At 47.7% G+C, this 21,862-nt stretch overlaps 1 protein-coding gene across 5 annotated transcripts in view; it reads right to left on the bottom strand.

Moving 5' to 3' along the window:
- TNRC6A (trinucleotide repeat containing adaptor 6A) overlaps positions 1-21,862 on the bottom strand; it is a 44,011-nt gene that overhangs the window by 21,875 nt on the left and 274 nt on the right. For 2 of the 5 annotated variants that reach the window (XM_041490278.1, XM_041490282.1), the window contains exons 2-6: positions 21,040-21,087; positions 18,845-18,880; positions 13,150-13,240; positions 11,695-11,716; positions 4,299-4,631 (exon numbers count right to left, since the gene is read on the bottom strand). In XM_041490278.1, the coding sequence (XP_041346212.1) occupies positions 4,299-4,631; positions 11,695-11,716; positions 13,150-13,240; positions 18,845-18,880; positions 21,040-21,087 (530 nt within the window). Of the gene's footprint in view, positions 1-4,298; positions 4,632-11,694; positions 11,717-13,149; positions 13,241-18,844; positions 18,881-21,039; positions 21,484-21,862 lie in introns of those variants that run through there. The other 3 variants (XM_041490280.1, XM_041490279.1, XM_041490281.1) reach the window with 3 other exon arrangements.

Raw genomic sequence — 21,862 nt, 5'->3', positions numbered from 1 at the left:
AGCAAGAAAATCACAGAAGTGTTACTTCAGCAAATGAGAGAACAGCCCCCAAAGCACTCACTGCTGTAAAGCCAGTCCTTAGACCCCTTCTCCAGGACAGGTTTCTCTCAGAGCCAGCTCAGTCTGTCTGCTCTGAATCACGTTCCCCACACAGGGAGCAGGGACATGGCAACAAACTCAGCCTGGGGACATTAGCAATTCTGCTGCTTTTGTGACACATTTCAATTACAACCTACTTGTTACACATTTGGCATTTAATGAACCCATTCAACGTGTTCTTAAAAGTTTGATTTATACAAAAAAGAGGATACAGTCAGTGAAACCAAAACCAGTTCATTTCGGACTCTACTGACTGAGAAGCTGAGCAGTGAAGCAGTGAAGTTTTCAGCCCTGAAACTTCAGCAAGTTCCTGTCCCTGCTCCGAACAGCACATTTGCTCCACCTCCAAGTCCGGACTCTGCTGCCTGCCTGAGCAAACAGCAACGTCTGAGGATGGCTCTAAGCACATGCACAACAACCCTTCATCCGCCCCCTTCCACAGCCTGCTCCTCCCCTGTGCCACACAGGCACCCGGCAGAATCTAACTCCATCTTTCAAACCCACTCATTTTACACTGGAGACCGTCACTCTCACACTGAAGGCAACGTTCCCCAAAGGACTGCACCCTTCATCACTACTAACTGCAAATCCCAACTGCTCCCTCCTTCCCTGACCCCTCCAGGAGCTGAGAACCATCCCCAGGTTATTGGAGGCACCTTTTGCTCCCAAGGGCTCTGGCTGGGACACAACTCTGTGGCTCTGCTGTGAGATGCACCAGGACAAAGGCAGACGGGAGGAATGCACACTGGAGCCCTGCCAGGAGCTCAGTCCTGCTCTGCTCTGGCCACAGTCAAAGCAGATACTGCTGGAAATAATTCAGTTCATGATCATGGAACAACCAGCTGGTTATCCCAAGGTGTTCCAGAGCAGAGGTGAGCAAACACCAGGGCAGCAATCAACCCTGCCCTTCATGAGAAGTTTGCACAGGGGGCATGTCAGTGAAGACAACAACTAAACTGGGAATGAAAGTGTCCTGATAAAGAGCTGCTTAGGGAGACTTCTAAAAATAACCATCTTGGCACTGGCCTGGATCTGTTTCAGGAACACTACAAGCCATGAGCTTCATTTATGTGTCTCTACTAAAAGAGCATGCCAAGTGTCCTAAGAACAGCAGGAAAAACCCAGCCCACAGGCCTATCCCTTCTTCAGCTTTACTTCTGGACAAAGCACGGTGATTTTCCAAACAGGAGACAACTGTTCACACAAAACACAAGTAAAGAGATGGGGTTTAGACCACTGATATAATTAAAAAATTATCCAACACCAATGACTTAAAATCTTAGTGTGCTCAGGGCAATTAAAGACTTTACATTCAGCAGTATCTGCCTGCATCACCTGGCTTTTACAAAGCACCTGCCAAACCACAGCTGGAACTGGGGAGAGATCCTTTCAGGAATTACACACAAACCCACAGCCATTCCCAACTCCAGCAATTCTGACTTCAACACTTGAAGCCACAGTTTTTCTTTTAGCCCTAAAATACAGATCAGTCCCAGGAGCCACTGGTTTATCCATGGATATCCTGTCTATGCAAGCGACCTACAGATCACATGTCACCAGATTTTGGACTCCAGAGGGAACAGAGAGTACCTGGAGTTTCTGGGGGAGGCTGGAAGAGGAAGTGGGGAGAGTGAGTGGAACTGAGACAGGCAAATGACAACAGCATTTCCTTTCAGATACAAAGGTGTCAGAAGACACCAGCCCTGCTGGATGGGGCAGCTCACCAGCGCCAGAGCAGAGCTTGAAACCGGCACAGAAACCCAGCACAGAAAAATCATTTGCCTCTGTCTGAGTTTAGGAAGGAACATGACAACGCATCCAAGGTTATTATTGCCGGCTGTTATTCCTGGTTTCTCCAGGGAAGGAGACCTCCCAGGCACACGCATGGCACCAAGAGAGCAGAGCTGAGTGCCAGCCTCGGGTGGCAGCTCTGAGCTCTGCTGGGACACAGGGACACCAGGAGCAGAGCTCTGGCAGGAGCTGCAGCCAACACAGACCTTGCTAAGGCGACAGAGCGATGTGGCCGAGCCCTCTGACCCTGCAGGACCCTGAGCCTCACGCACCCAAAGCACCAGGGGACTGCCCAGGGCAGCCCTGGCACCCCTGGCACTGCCCAGCCCGACAAAACCACGCAAAGTGAGCAAACCTGGGACAAACGCCGCACAAAATGGGAATCCAGCCAATTAAACACTGGGCTGGTGTTCACACAACTAACAGAGAACAGCACACAAATCCTCTGGATACAACTGGGACACTAATCAGGCTGTGCAAGCAGTAGTACTTCTCAAATTAGTTTACGTGTGAATTTTTATTTAAATCACCACTCTTATTTAAATTACCTTGCTACACAGCTTGACCAGTAGAGTATGCATGCTGCAGGAAAAGTTTCACCTTAATGAAAGGTAACTTTAAACATCATACAGGCGAAGCAAAGAAAATAAGCTACTTAAAAATTACCTGCTGCAGTGGTAAAGAGTGCTATCAATATGTTACAGAAATATACTGGAAAGTATAAAAAATAATGTGGGAAACATTCCTCAAGGACTCATGGATAAACGGCTTCCAGTGCTTTGTCTACTTTCATTTTTCAGATAACTGCAGTAATCAGAACAGCCCAAAGTTTAACTCAAACTTGAAATATCAAGGCTATTTTCAGGGTTTTATCCTTTTTTTCTTTTCTTTTTTGCTAAAGGGGCTGAGAGTCACGCCCTTTATAGTCCATAAAACACTGATTTTGAGAAACACTGGGAATTCAGTAAAGTCACAGAATAACTATTTGTGGGAAAAAGTTACATCATCACTGCTGCCTGCACATCAAAATATAAATACAAGTATAAAAATAAGAAAGTATTAAGCATTGGCATGCTTTAATACCAAATCCCTTTGAGAAACTAGATCCCTCACAGAAAGTTACTTTTTTCCAGACAAAAATAAATTACATTAATGTCCTGTAAAATTAACTGAGCTGCATGTTAGTGCAGTCACTGAACACACATCCTACACATGAACAGGCAAGTTCACCTGACTTAAAAGGCTATTTGAAAAAATGCATAACAAACCAAAATAACAAAAGATGATTGAACTTAAATAACAGTAAAGGTAAAAGTGGATCCATTCTGTAATTACAACCAAGCTTCAGGCGAAAAAATGGAGAAAAACTCTGACCTGACAATCAAAGACAATTCTGATACCCTGAACAAGCTGTACCCTGGCTGGACCTCCAGGTATGAAGTTAAAAATGAAAGCCAAGTCTCAAGGTGCTGTTAATCACATAAAGAAATGTGCTGGAAGGAGCTCTGCAGACCACTCAGTTCCACTGCCATGGCAGGGACACCTCCCACTGCCCCAGGCTGCTCCAGCCCCAGTGTCCAACCTGGCCTGGGCACTGCCAGGGATCCAGGGGCAGCCCCAGCTGCTCTGGGCACCTGTGCCAGGGCTGCTCACCCTACAGGGAACAATTCCTAATTCCCAATATCCCACCTATCCCTGCCCTCTGGCAGGGGCAGCCACTCCCTGTGTCCTGTCCCTCCATCCCTTGTGAACAGTCTCTCTCCATCCTTCCTGTAGGCTCCCTTCAGGGACTGGAAGGCCAACACCAGGTCATCCCTGGTCTCTTCTCCAGGCTGAACAATCCCAGCTCCCCCAGCCTTCCCTCCCAGCAGAGCTGCTCCATCCCTCTGGTGCCTCCCTGGGCTGGTCCAGCAGCTCCATGCCCTCCCTGTGCTGGCCCAGCTCTGCAGGTGGGGTCTCACCTGAGTGGGGCAGAATGCCCCCTCCCCTGCTGCCCAGGCTGTGGGACCAGCCCATCTCTGGGATGTGTCTAAAGACCTTTTTTTCTGGGATGTTCTACCAAAACTGGGCACGCCAGAGGTGCTCTGTACCACGGCCCTGCTGGGATAATGCTGAGGACAAAGACTGGGAATGTGCAGCACAGCAGAGGTCACACTGGAAGCACCACCTGCTCCAACCCTGCCGTGTCTGCCACTCACTGCTGCCAGCACCCAGCCAGGGGCTGAAGCTGCAGTGTGCAACCTGCCCAGAGAGGCAAAACCACGCTGCAACACTCATACCAAGCTCTGACCCAGGAAAGCATCTCCTCACATGTGCAAGTTCCAGCAATGCTGGCTGAAACACTCCCCCGAAATCTGAATTGAAGCGAGTCGCCTCCACCTCAAGCAAAGCAAGGCAGCTGCCCTCACCTGGCTGTTTTTTGCTGCTGTTGGGCACTTCTCCGTTGCTCACGGGCTGGTTGCTGGTGCCAGCGCTGCCTCCTGGCTGGCCGTTCAGCACCTTGGGGGCGGATCCCAGGTTGGCAGCTATCCCAGGTAACTGCTGCCCGCGCTTCAGAAGCTGTTTCTGTTCCTGGTGCCGGAATCGCGGTGGTACTTCCCGGGGAGGGTACCGAGGCGAGGGCTGCTGCTGGCTGCTGGCTGGGGCCCGCTTGGCATTATTAGGAGTGCTGGTTCCTGTGGAAGTGCCGTTGGAGGTGACAGGCTGGGGCTGGCTTACACTGGTCTTGGTTTGTTCTGGCACTGCCCCCACCCCCAGGAAAAAGAAAGTGGGACAAAGTTATTCATGTGAACAGCAACTTCAAAAATTGAAGACTAAGTCAGTATTATGAGAGGTGTTTATTTATGAGGTAATGGCAGCGTTTCTGCTGGTTCAAGCTGTAACTCATCCCTGAGGAAAAGCTCTGCTATCCCTCAGTGACACACAGCCCTGGGAGCAGGAATATGCCTTGCTGTCACTCCTAACCAAGTTATCTCAGTTACAAGATGCTGCTAACCAGCTTTCTACAGCTTGTACTGACAAATCAGCACAACACAGTTTATTTCAGAATTGAACCTTTTCTTAGAAAATGTTTAAGTATTGAAAAATTCAGTTTCCCACTTAAGTATTACATATAGAAGTATAACTTAAGTATTAAGTTATATATAAGTACTACACATAGAAAGCTGTTCTGGCCTGGCCCCAAAAGAACAAGGGGCAAACAGGACCCACAGGACATGCTGCTCAGAGGGACACCATGCAGAGGGACATACATCCATGGGCTCAGGTGCCTGCTGCCAGCAGGAAGGGCTGCCAGCACGGGGACCCAGCCTGGCAGGGCAGTGCTGGCACTGGGAAATGCCAAATGTGCAAGTGCAGCTCCAAATGACCCCAGTGCCAGCAGCACGGCCCCGGCAGGGCGAGGGGAAGGTCACAGCATGGGCAGAGGCAGCACACCAAACCCAGAGCCCAGCTGCGGGCAGGGCAGGCAGCTCAGCAGGCAGGAGGGCACTCTGAGCTCCTGGGGAGGCACTGCTGCTGCTGCCACCCCTCCAGCTGCAGCTCAGCCCTGGCCCTCACTGCGCTGATATGTTAATTCCTTGGGTGAGATATGCATTAAGTGTCAATATTTATTGTGCAACTTCCCAAGATACCTCAATACTCGACCACGACCTCCCTCAGCACCAGAAATTATGCTACTACATGACTGAGAATGTAGTTTTCAGGGGCTTTTAAAACCTTTTAAATATGCTTAAAGACCATTTTATCATTCACTTTCAGGAACCGAGTCATGGGAATACAACAAAAAATAAAAACAAACTCGAGCTTTTTGTTTAAGGAATCAATTTGAATGTTGTCAGTGCTACTTATGATATAATCTCTGTTTATTTCTACTTTACATATTCTGAAAAACACGAAATATAAGCCTTTAGAATAAAAAGCCACTGAAGAATCAGCATGTGAGTTGTGTTTTAATGGAATATTGTATTTTGGCTGCTTAAGGGAAGCAGAGAATAAAAACTTTGGAGATTCCTTGTTTGACAAAAGGGCGGGCAGAAGTCTCGGGGTGAGGACACCCACCTTCAGCTGCCCCTCCCAGGGCCCCAGCTCCCCAGCAGGGACCCAGCTCTCCCAGTGCACAGCTGACTGGAGAGGGACAGAACTGAGGACAGGAAGGGCCAGGACACAACTCGACTTACTGTACAGAGCACAGGGAATAGAATGTATTGAAAGGCTATTAGATAAACTGGGAAGCTGATAAAGATCACAACCACCACTTCAGATTTCCCCAGTTTAAGCTGTTGCCTATATGAAGGGAAGGCAACTGATTCCTTGCAAAATATTTTGATGCACATGATGAGACAACAAATTGTGATTCTGACTTCTGGTTCAAAACTGAACTTCACAAGTAGGAAATAACATTAAACAAATCTATTTCATTTGGTGCTTCTAAAATTTCTTCCATTATAAATAAAGTAACTGAGAGTGACTAAGCCCTGAAGGGGGGAGAGGTGCTATTTAAGCAAATTGCTGAGAATTTGTTGACAATTGCACGCAGAAGGACTTTGCACTTTTCTGCGGTCCAGCTACTGCAACCAGCCCTGAAATTAAAGCACATTTGTGCACACTCCACAACCTGTGCAAGCAGTGGCCAAAGCACAACCTCTGGTGCTCCCCCTGTGCCCCTGCCCCGGCTGACTCCAAGGATGAGCCTCCACAGCCCGGAGCACAGTCCAGCTGAGCTGAGCTGAGCTGAGCCCAGGGGCACACAGCAACCCTCCTGCAGCCCCAGAGCAGTCCTGGCCACGGCCCCAGGCAGGGACACACACGCTGCTCCAGCTCCTCTCCTTCCACTGCCACCTTGAGCAGAAAACACAAACACCCTGCCTTGAGCAGACTTTGAGACAACATCCAGCACCCCGCAACACTGAGCCACTCTCCTGCACCGCTGCTGCTCGGGGAAAGTGAAATCATTTCCATGTGACATCCCCCGGGCACCCAGGCAGAGCTGCCAGCAGCATGCCCAGGGCACCCCTAACACTTCACTTTCCCAATCAAAGCCGCTTTAACACCAAGTGTGTTACAACAGACCCCAACAGAGCTGCAGGAACTCCAATCACTTCTGACTATCAAGGAGAGCAACAAATAAACAAGGTACTCGCTGCCCAGCCAGCCCTAAGGCACAGCACCAGCAGCACTTCTCCAACAGCTTATGAATATTATATTTCACATATATTCTAAGCATTTGTTTCCTTAGCAAACACGGCAATTCTATCTACTACGACAGCAGCAAATTGTATAACACATTTGCCAGGTCCCAGGGCTAGGCTACAGAATATAGAGAGTCCACAATTATATGCTAATTTTCAACTGAAATTATCCAAAGTGCAACAGAATTCCCTTGCCTTGGCTTCCCTCAGAAGCACAGAGTAAGTTTTAAGCTATAAAATTCCCCCTGTCCAACATTTTCTGCTCCAGAACTTCTCAGAAGGCTAAATAACACATTAATATTCCAATATGGCTACTATGAATTCCAGCACCCCTAAATCATTACCTTAATATTTTAATTTGCTCTAGACCAGTTGCTTGTTAATAAAAGTTTGTTCTACACACCAGCATTTTATTTTGAATTGCATTAAGGCAGAAAGATAGTATTAACAGACTTACAGTTTACCACAGCTAATTGACTAGCAACAGCAAGTTTACAGAAACCAGTATTAAAAAATGACAGATTTTCATAAAGAACAAACCTGCTGCACACCCTCAGAGCAGGGGATGGTGGAGTTACAGTTTACAGAGAGATTCCAAAGAAAGACGCTTCCAACTTGTGTTGCTTTCCCACTCTGCAGATTTCATTAGAAAATGGAGGAGAAGCATGGTGTCATTTTACTGCTCCAGGAGCTGCCTGCCAACTCCTCCTGGAGCAGGGGCCCAGGGACTCGCACTCCCCCTCCAATAAAAAAAATGGCAGCTGCTTGAGTAACTTTAATGCAGATGGAAAACAGCTCCTGCCTGGCGCAAAAGCGGCGCGGAGAGATCAGCTGCTCTGCTGCCCCGCACAAAGAGCAGCGCCAGGCTGGCAGGGAACCGCTGCTTCCCCCGGGAGCTGCAGCTGGAGCTGCAGCTGGAGCTGCCCCCCGAAAAGCGCCCGCTGCGGCTCGCCCCGCATGGCTGGCACGGCTGCGGCGCTGAAGGGCAAGCGGAGCACGTCTGCCTTCCAGGCTGACACACCTAAGATGTAGTGCTAGAATTTTCGTGGTGGAAAAATGGCCGCAGCTGTGAGCTCGGAGCTGCTCTGGAAAATATCTCGTGTTTGCCAAGGCTTTAACCCCTGCAGATCCGCACGGAGGTGAGCGCGCCCTTCCCGCGGAGCTGGCGGCCACAGGCCCATCCCCTGCGTTCTTCCAGGCACCCCCAAGATTTAACAGCTAGCAGGAGAGCTTTTCCAATCAGGAAAAGCACGGTCAGGCAGGCGAAAACCCCGACAAAAGCCAGCAGGGTTTGTGCAGCCGGGCCATTCCGCTTCGCCGACAAGAACAAGCGTAAGAAGTTTCCAAGGTGGGAAATATGAGTCAAAGATTTCAATTCCACACCCAGCTATTTTTAGAGCACTTTCCGTTTCAGTGGGCAATTCAGTTGACTCTGCTCTGCGATGAAAGTGGCACTTTCTGGGCTGCAGCCACAGCCGGGCTGTGCCAGCCCATGGTGCTGCCCGAGCCCCCGCAGCCAGAGCCAGCGCAGCGCTGGGCACTGCCCATCCACCCCTGCCCACGGACACATCCAGCTCTGAGCAAAGGGCACTTCAGCCCTGGAGCACACGCAGAGCCCAGCCCCAGCTGCTCCTGAACCCTTTCCCCAGCCGGGCTCAGCAGCACTGCCCGGGGAGCTCGGCTGCCTGCAGGGCTCTGCACCAGGAAATTTGGGATAAAGGACTGACCTGTCTGTCTCTGAGCCCAGCCCAAGCTGCTCCTGAACCCTTTCCCCCAGCAGCACTGCCCGGGGAGCTCGGCTGCCTGCAGGGCTCTGCACCAGGAAATTTGGGATAAAGGACTGACCTGTCTGACAGCTCTGACTCCGAACCCAGCAGAAGGACATATTCTGCCCTGCTAGAGGGAACACCACAACTGACAATTGTACAGTATTTTCAACAGATAGCAACTCAAGTTATACTTATTTTTTCCTAGAGTAGCTGGTACAGAAGAACTGGGGAGGCACATGATGTGCCAGCTGCTGCACAAACAGATAAACTTTCCACTTAGCAACTAACTACTAGGCTCGCCTCCAACTATCCCAACCTCTCTTCCCTCCTTTAGTAACACCAGCTGGATCAAACCAGGCAGGTCAGACCCCCTGAAACCTGCAGGAATGCCATACGTGCATTTTTAACTGCAGTATTATGGTATTAAAATGCTGCTGGTACCAGAGTTGTTAGCATCTTTCTCATTACTTTAATTCCCAGTTCTGAACAGGAAAACCCCCAGCTCCACGAACTTCCTTGGAAGGTTCTTGTCATTTTACATGAACACTGGGAGCTGCTTCAGCTGGTACAACAGCAATTTCTTCCTTGGCTAAAACAACAGTTTGGAGCTGTCCAAACTACACTTAAAACCAAGAAATACCCTCCCTTCCTACCCCCAGCACTTAACCAGCTTCTTTTCTGAAAGAGGCACATAATTCTGAATTATTTAGAGATCCTATACTCTTGTATTTTATCTTCAGCTCATGCACAGAATAAATTATTTAAGACATTAACGTGATGGAAACTTGGAAACTAATGAAACATTAATTTGCATCCTGAACACAAGGAGGCAAAACTGGTGAAACAAGGCAAGAGCCATGTGCAACACAGGCTTTGGATTTTGTTCCTATAGAAACTGTAGCAAAAAGTTGTGTATCTGCATCTCATGATGCCTTTTCTTCTACAGCACTGCCAGTTTATGTTTCTCTGACAACTCTAAATTCCTGCTGAACTTTATAAAATACCCTTTAAATAATACCATAATTAAGTTGGAACTTAACACTTCCATCAGTGAATGCTAAGCCTCAAAGCAGAAAAAAAATAATAATAAAAAATTTTAATTACTTTGTCCTTCAGAAGAAAGACATTTTCACTCCACGTGAACATTCCCCTGGGTAGCCTCCCAGGCAGAATTCCTGCCCTCCTGGTTCATGCTATTTTTAGCCATTTGCTCGTGCAGCCTTGGCCCTGATGTGGTGCCAGTGCAGCCCAAGCACACGGGTCAAATGGGCACACCAAGTGCTCACTGTCATACAGCAAAGTACCCCAGCACCTTCCTTCTTCACTGTCTTGTCAGACATGTTTTATCACCTCAGAATAAACCCAGACATTTTCATAGTTCTTTAAATCTGGTCTATTATCCTGGAAGCCTTATGGCAGGAGTGTACAGAAGAAAACCAACCCTTAGCCTGTATTCAAACACAATTCCATGCACTGCTTCAAAAAGGGCATGCTAAAAAACAAATGAAGAATATTTATTAACTATAACAGCCTTCCAACAATTCAATTTAATTTATTTTATTTTAAATTGCTGTCCTGTGCCCAAAGACAAACCTGGAACTCCCAGTGGGTTTCAGTGGCCACAGGGGGGGATCCCTGCTCAGCCAGATGCAGCTCAGAGGATGGGGGGACACACACAGCAGCTTCCATCACTGCCAGTGGCTCCAGCAGTGCTGCACTCCCTCCTGCAGCTCCCTCTGCCTCCAGCAATCCCTTTTTCCAAACCAAGCCTCCAGCCTCCCGGGCAGCAGGCAGGACAGATGCCCAGCAGCACGGCTGCCCTCTCTGCCTCCCCTCCTCCTCCCACACCAAAACCCCACCGCTCCTCCTCAATCCAGCTGCTCCTCCCATGTGAGCACACCCAGCAGAGCACACCTGGAAATGCCAGACCAGCTCTGAGTGTGTCCTGAGAGCTGGGAGCAGTGCTGCAGAGCAGCGGGGCAGTGCCTGCTCCCCTCCCGGCACACCCCAGCTGGGTCATCCCTCAGCCACCGCCCTGGCAATGGCACTTGTGTCCTCTGCCAGCCCTTTCTGCTTTTTCCAGCAGGAATTCCATCTCTGCTAAGCAGGACTGGAGCATCTGCCACTGCCCCAGGAAGTGTTAAGTTAAACCAGTGTTCCCAGAAAAAACAGGGCTTCAGCAAGCACTCCTCATGGCCACCTCAGCAGCTACTGTGCACTTCCCAAAGAACAGCTGAGGAGCACAGCTCAAGAGAAAGAGAAAAGAATCTTTTTCCCCTTTGTAGAAGGTGGCTGGGATGGAGATCCATACAAAGCCCACAGACAGGCAGAAAACCACAGTGCTCCCACCTGCCATGACAGCTTTTGGGTACCAGCATCCTGGTCACCCTGCAGGCTGAGCCCTCCACAGGCAGCAGTTAAAACTGGACACATTAATTACTTGTCCATCACGTGTTCCCAACCCCAGCTGCACTTAGAATATGTGTCAATTAAGCTTCAAACAGATCCATTCCATACACAGTTTTCTGAAGTGTTGGTTCACTTTTCAGATGAAGCAAGAAAGGGGAAGAGAAAAAGCAAGGAAGGAACTTCAGGTATTATGTCTATGCCTGGTGCTCTGTAAGTAAGGAAGAATGGAAACCAGGAAGAGCAGCACTCCAATCCCTGGATAAACCCTTTGCTGATACTCTTCTAGGCTTTTGTGATCACTTTGAAAAAGTGCAGCTGAAGTCTCAAGGGTCCCATCTGTCACTTTTGGGAGGAGATTTCAGGTGAAACATTTGATTAAACATATTTAAAACCCCAGAAATAATACACAGAGTAGAACTAACTGTAAAGTAACTTACCTTTGATTTTTTGTTCAATGGCCTAGAACAAGAAAAAAGAAGTGTCAGTGATTTGTGCAGATAAGAGAGAAACCACATGTACACATACCACTTCATAAAGCAACATTAGCTTTTGACTTTCCTCTTTTTAAATGGTTTCAAGTTATTTAATTATCTACTTCAGAAGCCTCTCTCTAACCAACCCAGGCCTATTATTCCTTATGTTTAAAAAGCTGTTTAAATGTTATAGAAGACAAAATTAATTTGAAAGATAACTACATGAAACAGACCAAATTAAACTTGCAAATTAAGATGTTTTAAGTGAGTTAAAAACTGTGCCTGGAAGCAAAGAGCTGCTGCCACTTTTATTGCAGAACAGGGCAGGGAAGGGGGAGTGACCTGGAAATGGAAAAGAATAAGTGAGCAAATGCCAAAGCTTCAAGTCTTTCATTTGCAAGATTCACTGGCTTACACCTGCAACACGGCCCAGATGAGAGATCCATTTGAATAAAAGTTTATCACAGGATAAAACGCCTGGCCTGTGCACACTCAGAGCTTCCTCTGCAGAGTTTGTACTCTGCCCCTGCCCAGCTGTGACCCAGCTCCTCAGCCTGGCTCTGGCCCACGGATGGAGAAAGTGAACTCAGAACTTTTCAGAACACTTTTTGCTGTTTCTGATGACCTACAGCACCTGAAGAGATCCTGGAGGGCTGCTGGCTGCCCTGTGTGCCAAGGTGCTGGTGCCCAAGAGAGCACAATGAACGAGTTCAGGCTGGGCTCCTGCAGACCCCATCAGGGCCTGGGAGGTTTTGCTGGCAAGGCTGTGGCTGGAAACCAAACCAGTCTGTTCCTGGAGCCACAGCCAGCATCAGGCAGTGCAACCAGAACTGCTGAGCAGGCTCACTCTGCTCCTCTGAAATGGACATGGTTAAAAACTGCATTTACCTGCTCCTCTCAAGCTCAGGGTCAATATTTAGAATCAATGGCCATGATGAGGATCTTGTCAGTAAACAGGGACTCTGAAGTATTTACAAGCATTTCTGTGACATTTCCACTCCTAAACATCTTTGCTGCCAATATTTTCTTTTTTATGAAATTTTTATTCCCTACCATAAATTCTCTCATAGCATGTTTCCATACTGAACAATAAGAAGATACATTAAAATAAGGATGCAGCTGAAAGCCACTGCCTTAAAATGGCACTTTCTTATTCTACTAGTAAATACACTAACACTGAGGTGCTTCAAACCTGAGACTGCCTCAGCTGATCATCAGGAAAAAGAAGGGTCGTCCCAGATGAAAATTTAGCTTTCTAAGAAACTACACAGAGCCAATTACAGTGTTCAATATGTCAGTTATCTCAAAATAACTGACAGTACAGCTAAATTTAAACCATTACATTAATAAGAAAACACTAGTTTTTACTAGTGATGAAATAAGACAAGCACAGGGGTTTATTCTCAGTGCTCCACATACCTTTTTTTGAGCAGCTTCCTTCTTCTTCTTGTCTTCTTTTCTCTTTTTCCTTTCTTCCATCAACTGTTCTTCCTCTTCTTGCACTAAATCCCTGAACCACACAGTTTGTAATTAACTCTCCCAAAATACAATCTGTACACACTTAGATTCATTTTAGAACAATTATTTCACAGTGACATAGAGGAACTGGGGAATTTTGCCTCTAATTGGATCCTGTTTCTACAGGGACTGTCACTGTCAGGGCAAGCCACCAGTGACAGGACTTCAAGTGCAGAAGTGGTGGCAAGCTACACGTAAGGAGCTCTTTCTTCCAAAGACTTAGACTCGAATTTGGTTCAAAAGCCGGCAAGTTCAGATGTTATTTAACCTCTGCTGAGCTGCTGGGACTGAGCTCTGGCACACGCCAGCCCGGGGGGCTCCTGCAGGCAGCCCAAGCCCCCCAGGCTGTGCGTGTGCCCCGCTGCCAGGAGCCCAGCGTGGGCACAGCGGGCACAGCGGGGCCGTGCCCCTCATCCCCCAGCCACAAACAAAACTGCAAGCACCAAAAGTGAAAGCAGAACCTGGAACGGTCACTAGCGACACCCATTTGTGCTCAAAGCTGAGCAGGAGCAGCACTGCCCAGCAGGGCTGCCCAAAAACACAAAGCTTCCAAAGCTTTCTGGAGAAAAAGAACTAAATGTCAGTATGGAGCAGTGGCTGCAAGGTTTGTGTCTGCCTGGAAACACTGAGCTGGCTCTGTTTTAGCCCCAAAGCACCCATGAACCTCCAGTTTTGGATAGTCTGTCAGAAGCAATGCAAATTGAATGTATTAGACCACAAGATAGTCCACAGGTACTAAAACTTTAATTACTTTTCTAGATATATAAACAACCAGTTAATTCTACTTTTAACTCAGCTCTAGTCCCTTTCAAGGCAGTGCAGGCATCAGCTTCCACTGACCAAATTCTGGCTTTTAAGATTTTCTAATAACAGAAAGCAAGCATCAGCTACTTCTTTTAAGAAAGAAGGGCTTCTGATGTGCTAAGGTATGCAAAATAATTAGCCAGGAGTGTTATTTCTGAGGGCCCCTGCTCACTGCCAGAGCAATCACAAGCCTTCAAACACAATGTGGCTATTTTGCATTTTATCACAGCCCCATCAGCTGCCTGCAAGATCCACCGAGGACAGTCTCACTGCAAAAGCCACCTTGCATTTACAATTAGGTCTCAAAAATGATTTCATGGACAACTAAGGGGTCAGAGCTACCTAGAGAAACAATTCCAGCTGGCCAGTTCCATCAGGGCAGTCCCTGGTCCCTGTGCAATCCGAGGCAATGATTAAGCTGCAGTGACATCCGTGCACTACAAAGGTGACACCTGAGTCACTCCTGCCCCTCGCTGGCACCCCCTGAGCTGTGGAGCCCCAGGGATGCTGCTGATCCTGACCTCAGCTGGGCTTCCTCTGGGACAGTGCACGTTTCACTGAACTGGAGAACAGCACAGAGGAAAGAGCTCCCGGAGATGCCAGCTCAGACACAGCTCCTTCCACTCAGAGCAGAGCCTCTGCTTTGGGAACTCCGTGCTGGGCTGGGCCTGCAGACTTACAGCATCTCCAACAACCCCAGCAGCCACCAGCACTTGTTTGCTGTAACGAATTTCAGTCTGTCACACGCCAAAACTGCATTAACTGAAAAATCATTCTGCTTTTAGAAGAAAGCTGTAGCACATTCAACAGCAAGCAGAATGCAAAGTAGTATTTTCACAGGAAAAAAAAAAACCCTCATCAATCCTGCTACAGTTACATCAACACAATTACATTTCACTTTGGGAATACAGATGCTAACAACTAACATAGCAATATCTCTGGAATATTCTACCACAGAATCACTGGGTTTTTGTCACAGAGGAACAACAGAACTCCTAAATTCTGACACTGTGTTAATTCAAATTTTATCTTTTCAAGACAAACAGATTTTAGATTACAAAGCAAACTTAGGAGACATAAACTCCCTCTATGATTAGGATCAGAACTCTAGATAAAAACCATCCACCTATAGTTCATTGTAAGTTTTTAAGAGTATTAACTACCATTACAACATCAAATCTCAGAGCAAAACTAACCCAACTGGTACCACTAAGCAGCAACAGCAAAGCCCCTCCTGTCCCTGCCCTTCCCTAAAAACTTAACCCTTAAGTAAGACAGGCCTATTCCCCATCCTCACACACAAACTTAAACCTGAGACAAAAATACACATTTGCCTCCTAAGTCACCAGAGTCTGTGCAGGACAGCTGAATTTCCATTTCTGACAGCTGGAAGCACGAGTCTCCTTTATTCTTCCCAGCACACAAATGCTGGGCCCTCTCACAGCCAGCAAGTGATGGGACTGATGGTGTGGCTCCAGCCTCTGCTGGAACACACAACACGCTCCAGTTCTGACGCTGCTCCATCCACCACCCGGACCCACAGCTCCCTGCTCCAGGGGACACCCAACAGGAATCCGGGCTCGTGCCAACAGCACGAAGCCAGAAAATTAGCAGGTTCCTCTGCTGGGCTTTCCCCCACCCCTGGCAGACTTGATCCCCCGAGCTGGCGTGGCCTCAGAGCCTGCAGCAGCACGCTGGTCCGTGTGCCGGCCGAGGAAAAGGGGAGTGCACAACCAGGACTCTGATTTCCCATCACACACCAACCCTCACCAGAGCACCTGAACGAAAAAAAGGGGAATGCACAACCAGGACTCTGATTTCCCATCACACACCAACCCTCACCAGAGCACCTGGCTGAAAAAAAGGGGAGTGCACAACCAGGACTCTGATTCCCCATCACACACCAGCCCTCACCAGAGCACCTGGCCAAGGAAAAGGGGAATGCACAACCAGGACTCTGATTTCCCATCACACACCCAACGTCCTTCCCCTCCTGTGTAACGGGATTAGCTCGCTCAAGGTTAAATGGCCTCAGCAGAAATGCAAACCATATTTTTCAATTTAGATCAAGGGAAAATAAAACACCCCGGCCATAGGAAATCCACATCGGAGACAGAACAAAGGCCTCCGGTTTCAACAGCTTAACTTGAAAGGTGCTTTATTTTCAAGTGAGGCAAAATGAAAATGGATCTTGATCTCAGGAGAGACTGCACATTTAATGGCTCTGAAGATGGGCAAGGAGACGCTGCTGTTATCTGCATAAATTTAAGCAGACCAAGGGTCAGATAAATATTTACCGTTATTTCTTTAACAGAAAATTTTTGTTCCAATTGTGTACCCCAGCACAATCCTTTGTATACAGGGGGAAAAAACCAACAAACTACTAAAATGCTTTCCTCAATTCAGCTATTAAAAAAAACCAAGAGAAACAAAACAAACTTTTTAGTCTCCTAAGACAGGTTATCAAGACAGCACAAGGCATTTTATTTGTGTATGGCCTGATTTGTTATTGGGCTTCTGAAGTGGAAAAAGCTGTCATGCTCTAACTGCAAACATTTCAGGTAATATTTGTATCAAAACATGCTTCACTTATTACTTTACTTCTTGAAAAAAAAAAGGGTACTATTAATCTTTAATTTCTAAAGCTCCAGCTTAGCATTGTAAAAATACCTGGGCTGAAACAGACATGGTTAACCTTTATTTTTATCTTGCAGAAGAGCAAAATCAAGTTCACCCATATTTCCCCAGGCAGACAGGCTGAGGATGCAGTAATTAATGTTTGTGCAGCTTTGCTATCTTTGCTGTTGCAATTTATCAAAGTGCAACATGTTTTGCCACAATAAAATCTAAATTCCATCACCACACTGAGGAAATGATGGTTGCAAGAATGGTGAGCTCCCATCACTGGAGGGATGAACAGAGGTATGGAGCAAGCACACAAGGAAGAATTACAAGTTATTATACACAGCAGCTTCTGAAACCAACATAAAATTCATAAAATTTCCAGTGATGGACATATTAATTAAAAAAAAAAATCCTTTCTACCATTTGCTCTTCTTCTAGTTATAAATTAACTTGCAGTGCCACAGGTGGAGCACTGCCAGGGAGCTACAGGTAAGTACCAGGGATTGAAAGACCTTTAACAAGTCTGCAAAGACAGCACCACGTGCTCAACTTACAGCTGATCTTCTACACAGACTTTCAAATGCTGCTGACACTGACAAATCTTCTGTATTCTGACCTACCAGTTCCCTCATCTTTCAGTTTTTTGACACAATTACATAAAATTGCCACCGAACATGATTTCAGGGGGTTCTGTAAAAACCAACAGCTAGCTTTCCTACTCACCAGCATTCTACAAAAGCCAATTATAAAATGCATATTTTGATTAAAATGGGATTTCTTCATCAGTGCCATCCACAAAACAGCACACTACACCAAAGGAGCACTCGGAGTTTATGAAACAGACGTGAGTACTTTGAAGTTAACAAAATAATCCAAACAAACCCTGCCAGTGCCTCAGATGGAAAGGCTCTGGCACCTGAACCCACCCAGAGTGTTCCTGGGAGCACAGAGAGCCTCAGGCAGTGAGAACAAAACAAACCCACTCATTTCCAGACGTGTGTGTGTGTGTGTGCGTTCTTCCCAGCTATTAACAGAGAGGAGAGGTGCTGCCAAGCTAAAAACTGGAAAAAAATACTTCAATGAATAATTAATTAGAAAATGTGTATCGGCTACTTTCTTTTTTTGCTTTTAAATACCTCAGGTTGTCAAATTTCCACCCTAAAAGAGAAGGGGCAGAATTCTACCTGCCACGTCTGGCACTGCCCATCACCTGGAATCCACCCAGCTTCCCCACTGCCCCAATACAGAATGAGAAGGATGCTCCCAAACACAAGGACTACAAATGGACCACAATTCTGGAATATCTGTGCTGGTTCTGCCCTCGAGTTTCACCCAAGATGTTCCTTGCTGCACAAGCAGACGAAGGACAGACCTCTTTCCCAAGGAGTTTATCATCCAACTACACGAGAGTCCAGCAGCAGCCATAAACAATCCCTATCTTCCTGTGACAAACAGGAACCAGGAAGGCAGATTAAACTGCTCCTCCACGATCAGCTGCTCGAGCCCAGCAGCAGCACTGCTCCAGGCTGCTGCAGTGCTGCTGCTGCTGCAGAGGCAGCACGGCCTGCACAGGGGCTGCTGCGACCCCCACTCACCGAAGGGACCCTCGGGGACCACCTGGCAGCCCTGCACAGCCTCCAAAGCTGTCTGTGGAGCAAGGGGGGTGTCATTTTACCCAAGTGTCTGCAGAGATCCTGAAAGCGTGAAAAGAGTGTTTTCTCTGCAATGAACTCTTCCCATCTCACAGCAGACATCTCTCCATAAGAAGCTTATCAGGAAAAAGACCCCCAGAAACCCAACAGAAAATCAGATGCTTACTCATCAACAGAAACAACTACATTTCTCCCTGCTTTATGTGTCTCTATCACTGGGCCAGCTCTGTGCTTTCCGTGCAGCAGATAAGAAAAATATCACAGAAATATGGCAGTTATTTTTACATGAAAGCGTAAAAATCAATTGTACAGTAATAACTTTACAGAGCACATGGATGAAAGCTAGAGGTGAGAAGCTTGCTCTCCCAAAACATGGCCAGTCTGCAACCAAGGTGGGCAGAACCACAGGGGAATGGAAGCAATGGAGACTCTGCCCCATGGTTTGCATGCTTGTGAAGCAACAGCCAAACCCCTGGGTTTGGGAACATGATTGTCAACATATTTCAGATATTTACCTTCTCTCAGTTCCACATAAATGAGGCAGGAAAGCCCTGTTTACCAAACAGAATTGAAAAGTTATTGCTTAAATCAGAAGAACTAAATGGTGATTTTTAGCAGTCCTGATTTTAACCAAGTTTAACTCTTAGATTTCCCCAGTTAGCAGCAGACAGCTCTTGTTGTGGCTGATCAGGTGACATTTAATTTGTAACGTGATGCCACAACAGAGTGTGGATGGATTTATGTCAATCACTGCTGCAAGTCATGCACTAAGCTTATTTTTGAGGCCAGGAATATTTGCACAGCACCAGGCAAGTATGAATTTTAGAGAGAACACAGACCATATGAGGATTCCTTTCCAAAAGGCCAGACAAGCCAAATGCTAACCCTGAGTGTAAAACAGGAATCACCCCAATGGGATAAGCAAGCTGCACTGAAAGCTGTAATACTTTTCCTATCACAAACCCACAGTCTAGGCCAATATTCCCAGTAAGATTAAAAAGTGTATTTGCCACCCATTAATTTAAAAGCATAAACTCCAGAAGTGACTTCAGAACATACACAAAACAAAGCCAACATCCCGTGGAGTTCACAGTCTACATCCACACTGTGAAATCTGAGATTAACATAAACTCTAGCACAGGTCTGTGTACCTTCCAGGAAAGGATATTTGCTCTTTTACAGTTCGACTAGGTCACTGCAAATTTAATAAGCCTGTAAATAATGACACTGGGGGAAGAACGAGGGCTATCTGCTGAGCTCTACCCCAGTAAAACAATTAATCAGGTCTATCCAGCACAGGCATGCCATGGTTTATCAGCTGTGTGCTCACACAACAAGAGCTCCCTGGCTAAACATAAACCAGCCAGGGCATTAATGTGAACTTCAAACCAGTTCTGAATCTTTCAAATGAGTAAAACACACTCCTCTGTGTCAGAGAGACATGGGGACCCGTTCCACAGCAGAATTTACTCTCCAAGCACCGAATTTTGGAAGTGCTGTCATTTTCTTTCATTTCCTCTCACTCTCAGCACTGCCTGCCAGCACGACAAGATCTCTGCTAAGGTCATAAAAATGTGAAGATCTCCTGACTTACTACGACTGGCACCAAGTAGTGCTCTGAACTCAGCACTCTGTCACTCTGAATAACAGTTCTGAAATCACTTCTGGCACGGCGACTGCAGCCTGGACGCTGATGGGTTAACAGCAACGTGCCAAAGGTACCTCAGAGGTTCCCAATTATTCCCTGTATTTCAACAACAACGTGGGAAAAATCATTCACCGTTAAGTGCATTACCAAAAAAACAAAAGGAAGCAAAGCAGTTTTCAGTTTTCACAGTCCAACCACAGCTCACCCTGGAAGCTGGAGACTGCTCGGGCACAGGAAAGGAGGAAGAAAGCAGAGCACCAAACCTGAGGGTCTACCAGCTATACTCAGATGGCCCCAGTGAAAATCCCTTTAACAGATCACTAGCAAAAGGCCTTTAAAGGTCTAACTGAAAAAGAACCCCAAAAGGAAGTAGGACAGAAGTTGAAAGCAGAGAATGTAACCCACAGAGCAGATACTTGTGAGAAAGTCACCTGACCAAAACCAAACGGTGCAGAAGAAACAGCTACTTAAATACAAAACCTTATGGCACAGAATTCTTCCTTCAACGTGACTGAACTCCTGAGCTAAGGAGTTAACTCCCCAGCCCATTCTGTTAAGTTCTCATTCTAAAAACTGCACGCAAACAGGAAATTCACCAGCTACCTCTTCATGGCTAAAGAGGCACAGCCAGTGGTTACATGGCAACACGGAGTTTATTCCAGTTCTTGCCACAACTGTCTTGCCTCCAAACAATATTTGGCTGAAGTGTATGAAAGAATCCCAACTCTTCACTCATTTTTCAGGTATTGCTAGGTACTACAACTTAGTACAGAAAAGTTATTTTTCTCTTCAAAAACCTCCCCTGTTAAAGAAACTGTATTAAACATCTGAAGTTGTGAAACAAAAAAAAAAAATCTAAAAAGGTGTTTAGTCTACAGAATTAACTAAACTTGCAGACATTTCCCTATGCAACAGAGAACGTTTTCAAATTCAGAGGGTTTTTTTTTTTTTATCCGTACAATTAACAAGAGATTAAAGCTCCCGATAAAGCCCACAACTACTCCTAGCCCTAGGCCACCTTTCCATCCAAATTGTGGGAGGGAATTTAAATGAGTCTCTTACCTGCTTAGTTTTCTTTCGACTTCTTTGGTAGCTTTAGCTTCCAATTCTCTGCAACAGAAAGTGGTATTGGTTTCCATGTCAACAGCAATGCAGCAGGAAAATAAAACTGGCGCGGGTCAGGATGCACGGGGAGCTCCAGGCGGGGTCGGTCAGGAGGGATGGGGAGAGCACGGATGGCCGGGGACCAGCGGCGGGCGTCCCCGGGGCGGCGAGGGGAGCGGGCACAGCTGCCGGTGCCGGACAGCGCCGGTGTGTCCCGGAGCACCCGTGTCCCAGAGCATCCGTGTCCCCGGAGCATCCGTGTCCCCGGAGCATCCGTGTCCCCGGAGCATCCGTATCCCAGAGCATCCGTGTCCCAGAGCACCCGTGTCCCAGAGCATCCGTGTCCCCGGAGCATCCGTGTCCCCGGAGCATCCGTGTCCCCGGAGCATCCGTGTCCCAGAGCATCCGTGTCCCAGAGCATCCGTGTCCCCGGAGCATCCGTGTCCCCACACCCGCCGGCCCGCCCGCGCCCGGAGCCCCACACCCACCCCGCGCGCCCTGCCCGCACTTCACCGCCTCAAGGACTTCAAGGAAAATGATTCTGCTGCATCACTTCAGCCGCCAGCGCGGTGCCAGCGCGGCTCGAGCGCGGCACCGGGACGCTCCGTGCCGCACCGGCGGCCCCGGGCGCTGCCGGCCCCGCAGAGCGAACTCCGAGCTGGGGAGGGCACGGCTCGGCCCGCGGCGGGGGGAACGGCACACGGCGCTCCGGGCGGAGGCCGCGGCCCCTCCGGGCGGCCCCTCGGCCGGCGGCGCTCCCGCGGGGAGCCCGAGCCCGATC

The sequence above is a fragment of the Pyrgilauda ruficollis genome, unplaced genomic scaffold (assembly GCF_017590135.1).
Source record: "Pyrgilauda ruficollis isolate IOZ18807 unplaced genomic scaffold, ASM1759013v1 scaffold122, whole genome shotgun sequence".
In the NCBI taxonomy this organism is placed as follows: domain Eukaryota; kingdom Metazoa; phylum Chordata; class Aves; order Passeriformes; family Passeridae; genus Pyrgilauda; species Pyrgilauda ruficollis.
This window is presented reverse-complemented; position numbering and strand designations above follow the sequence as displayed.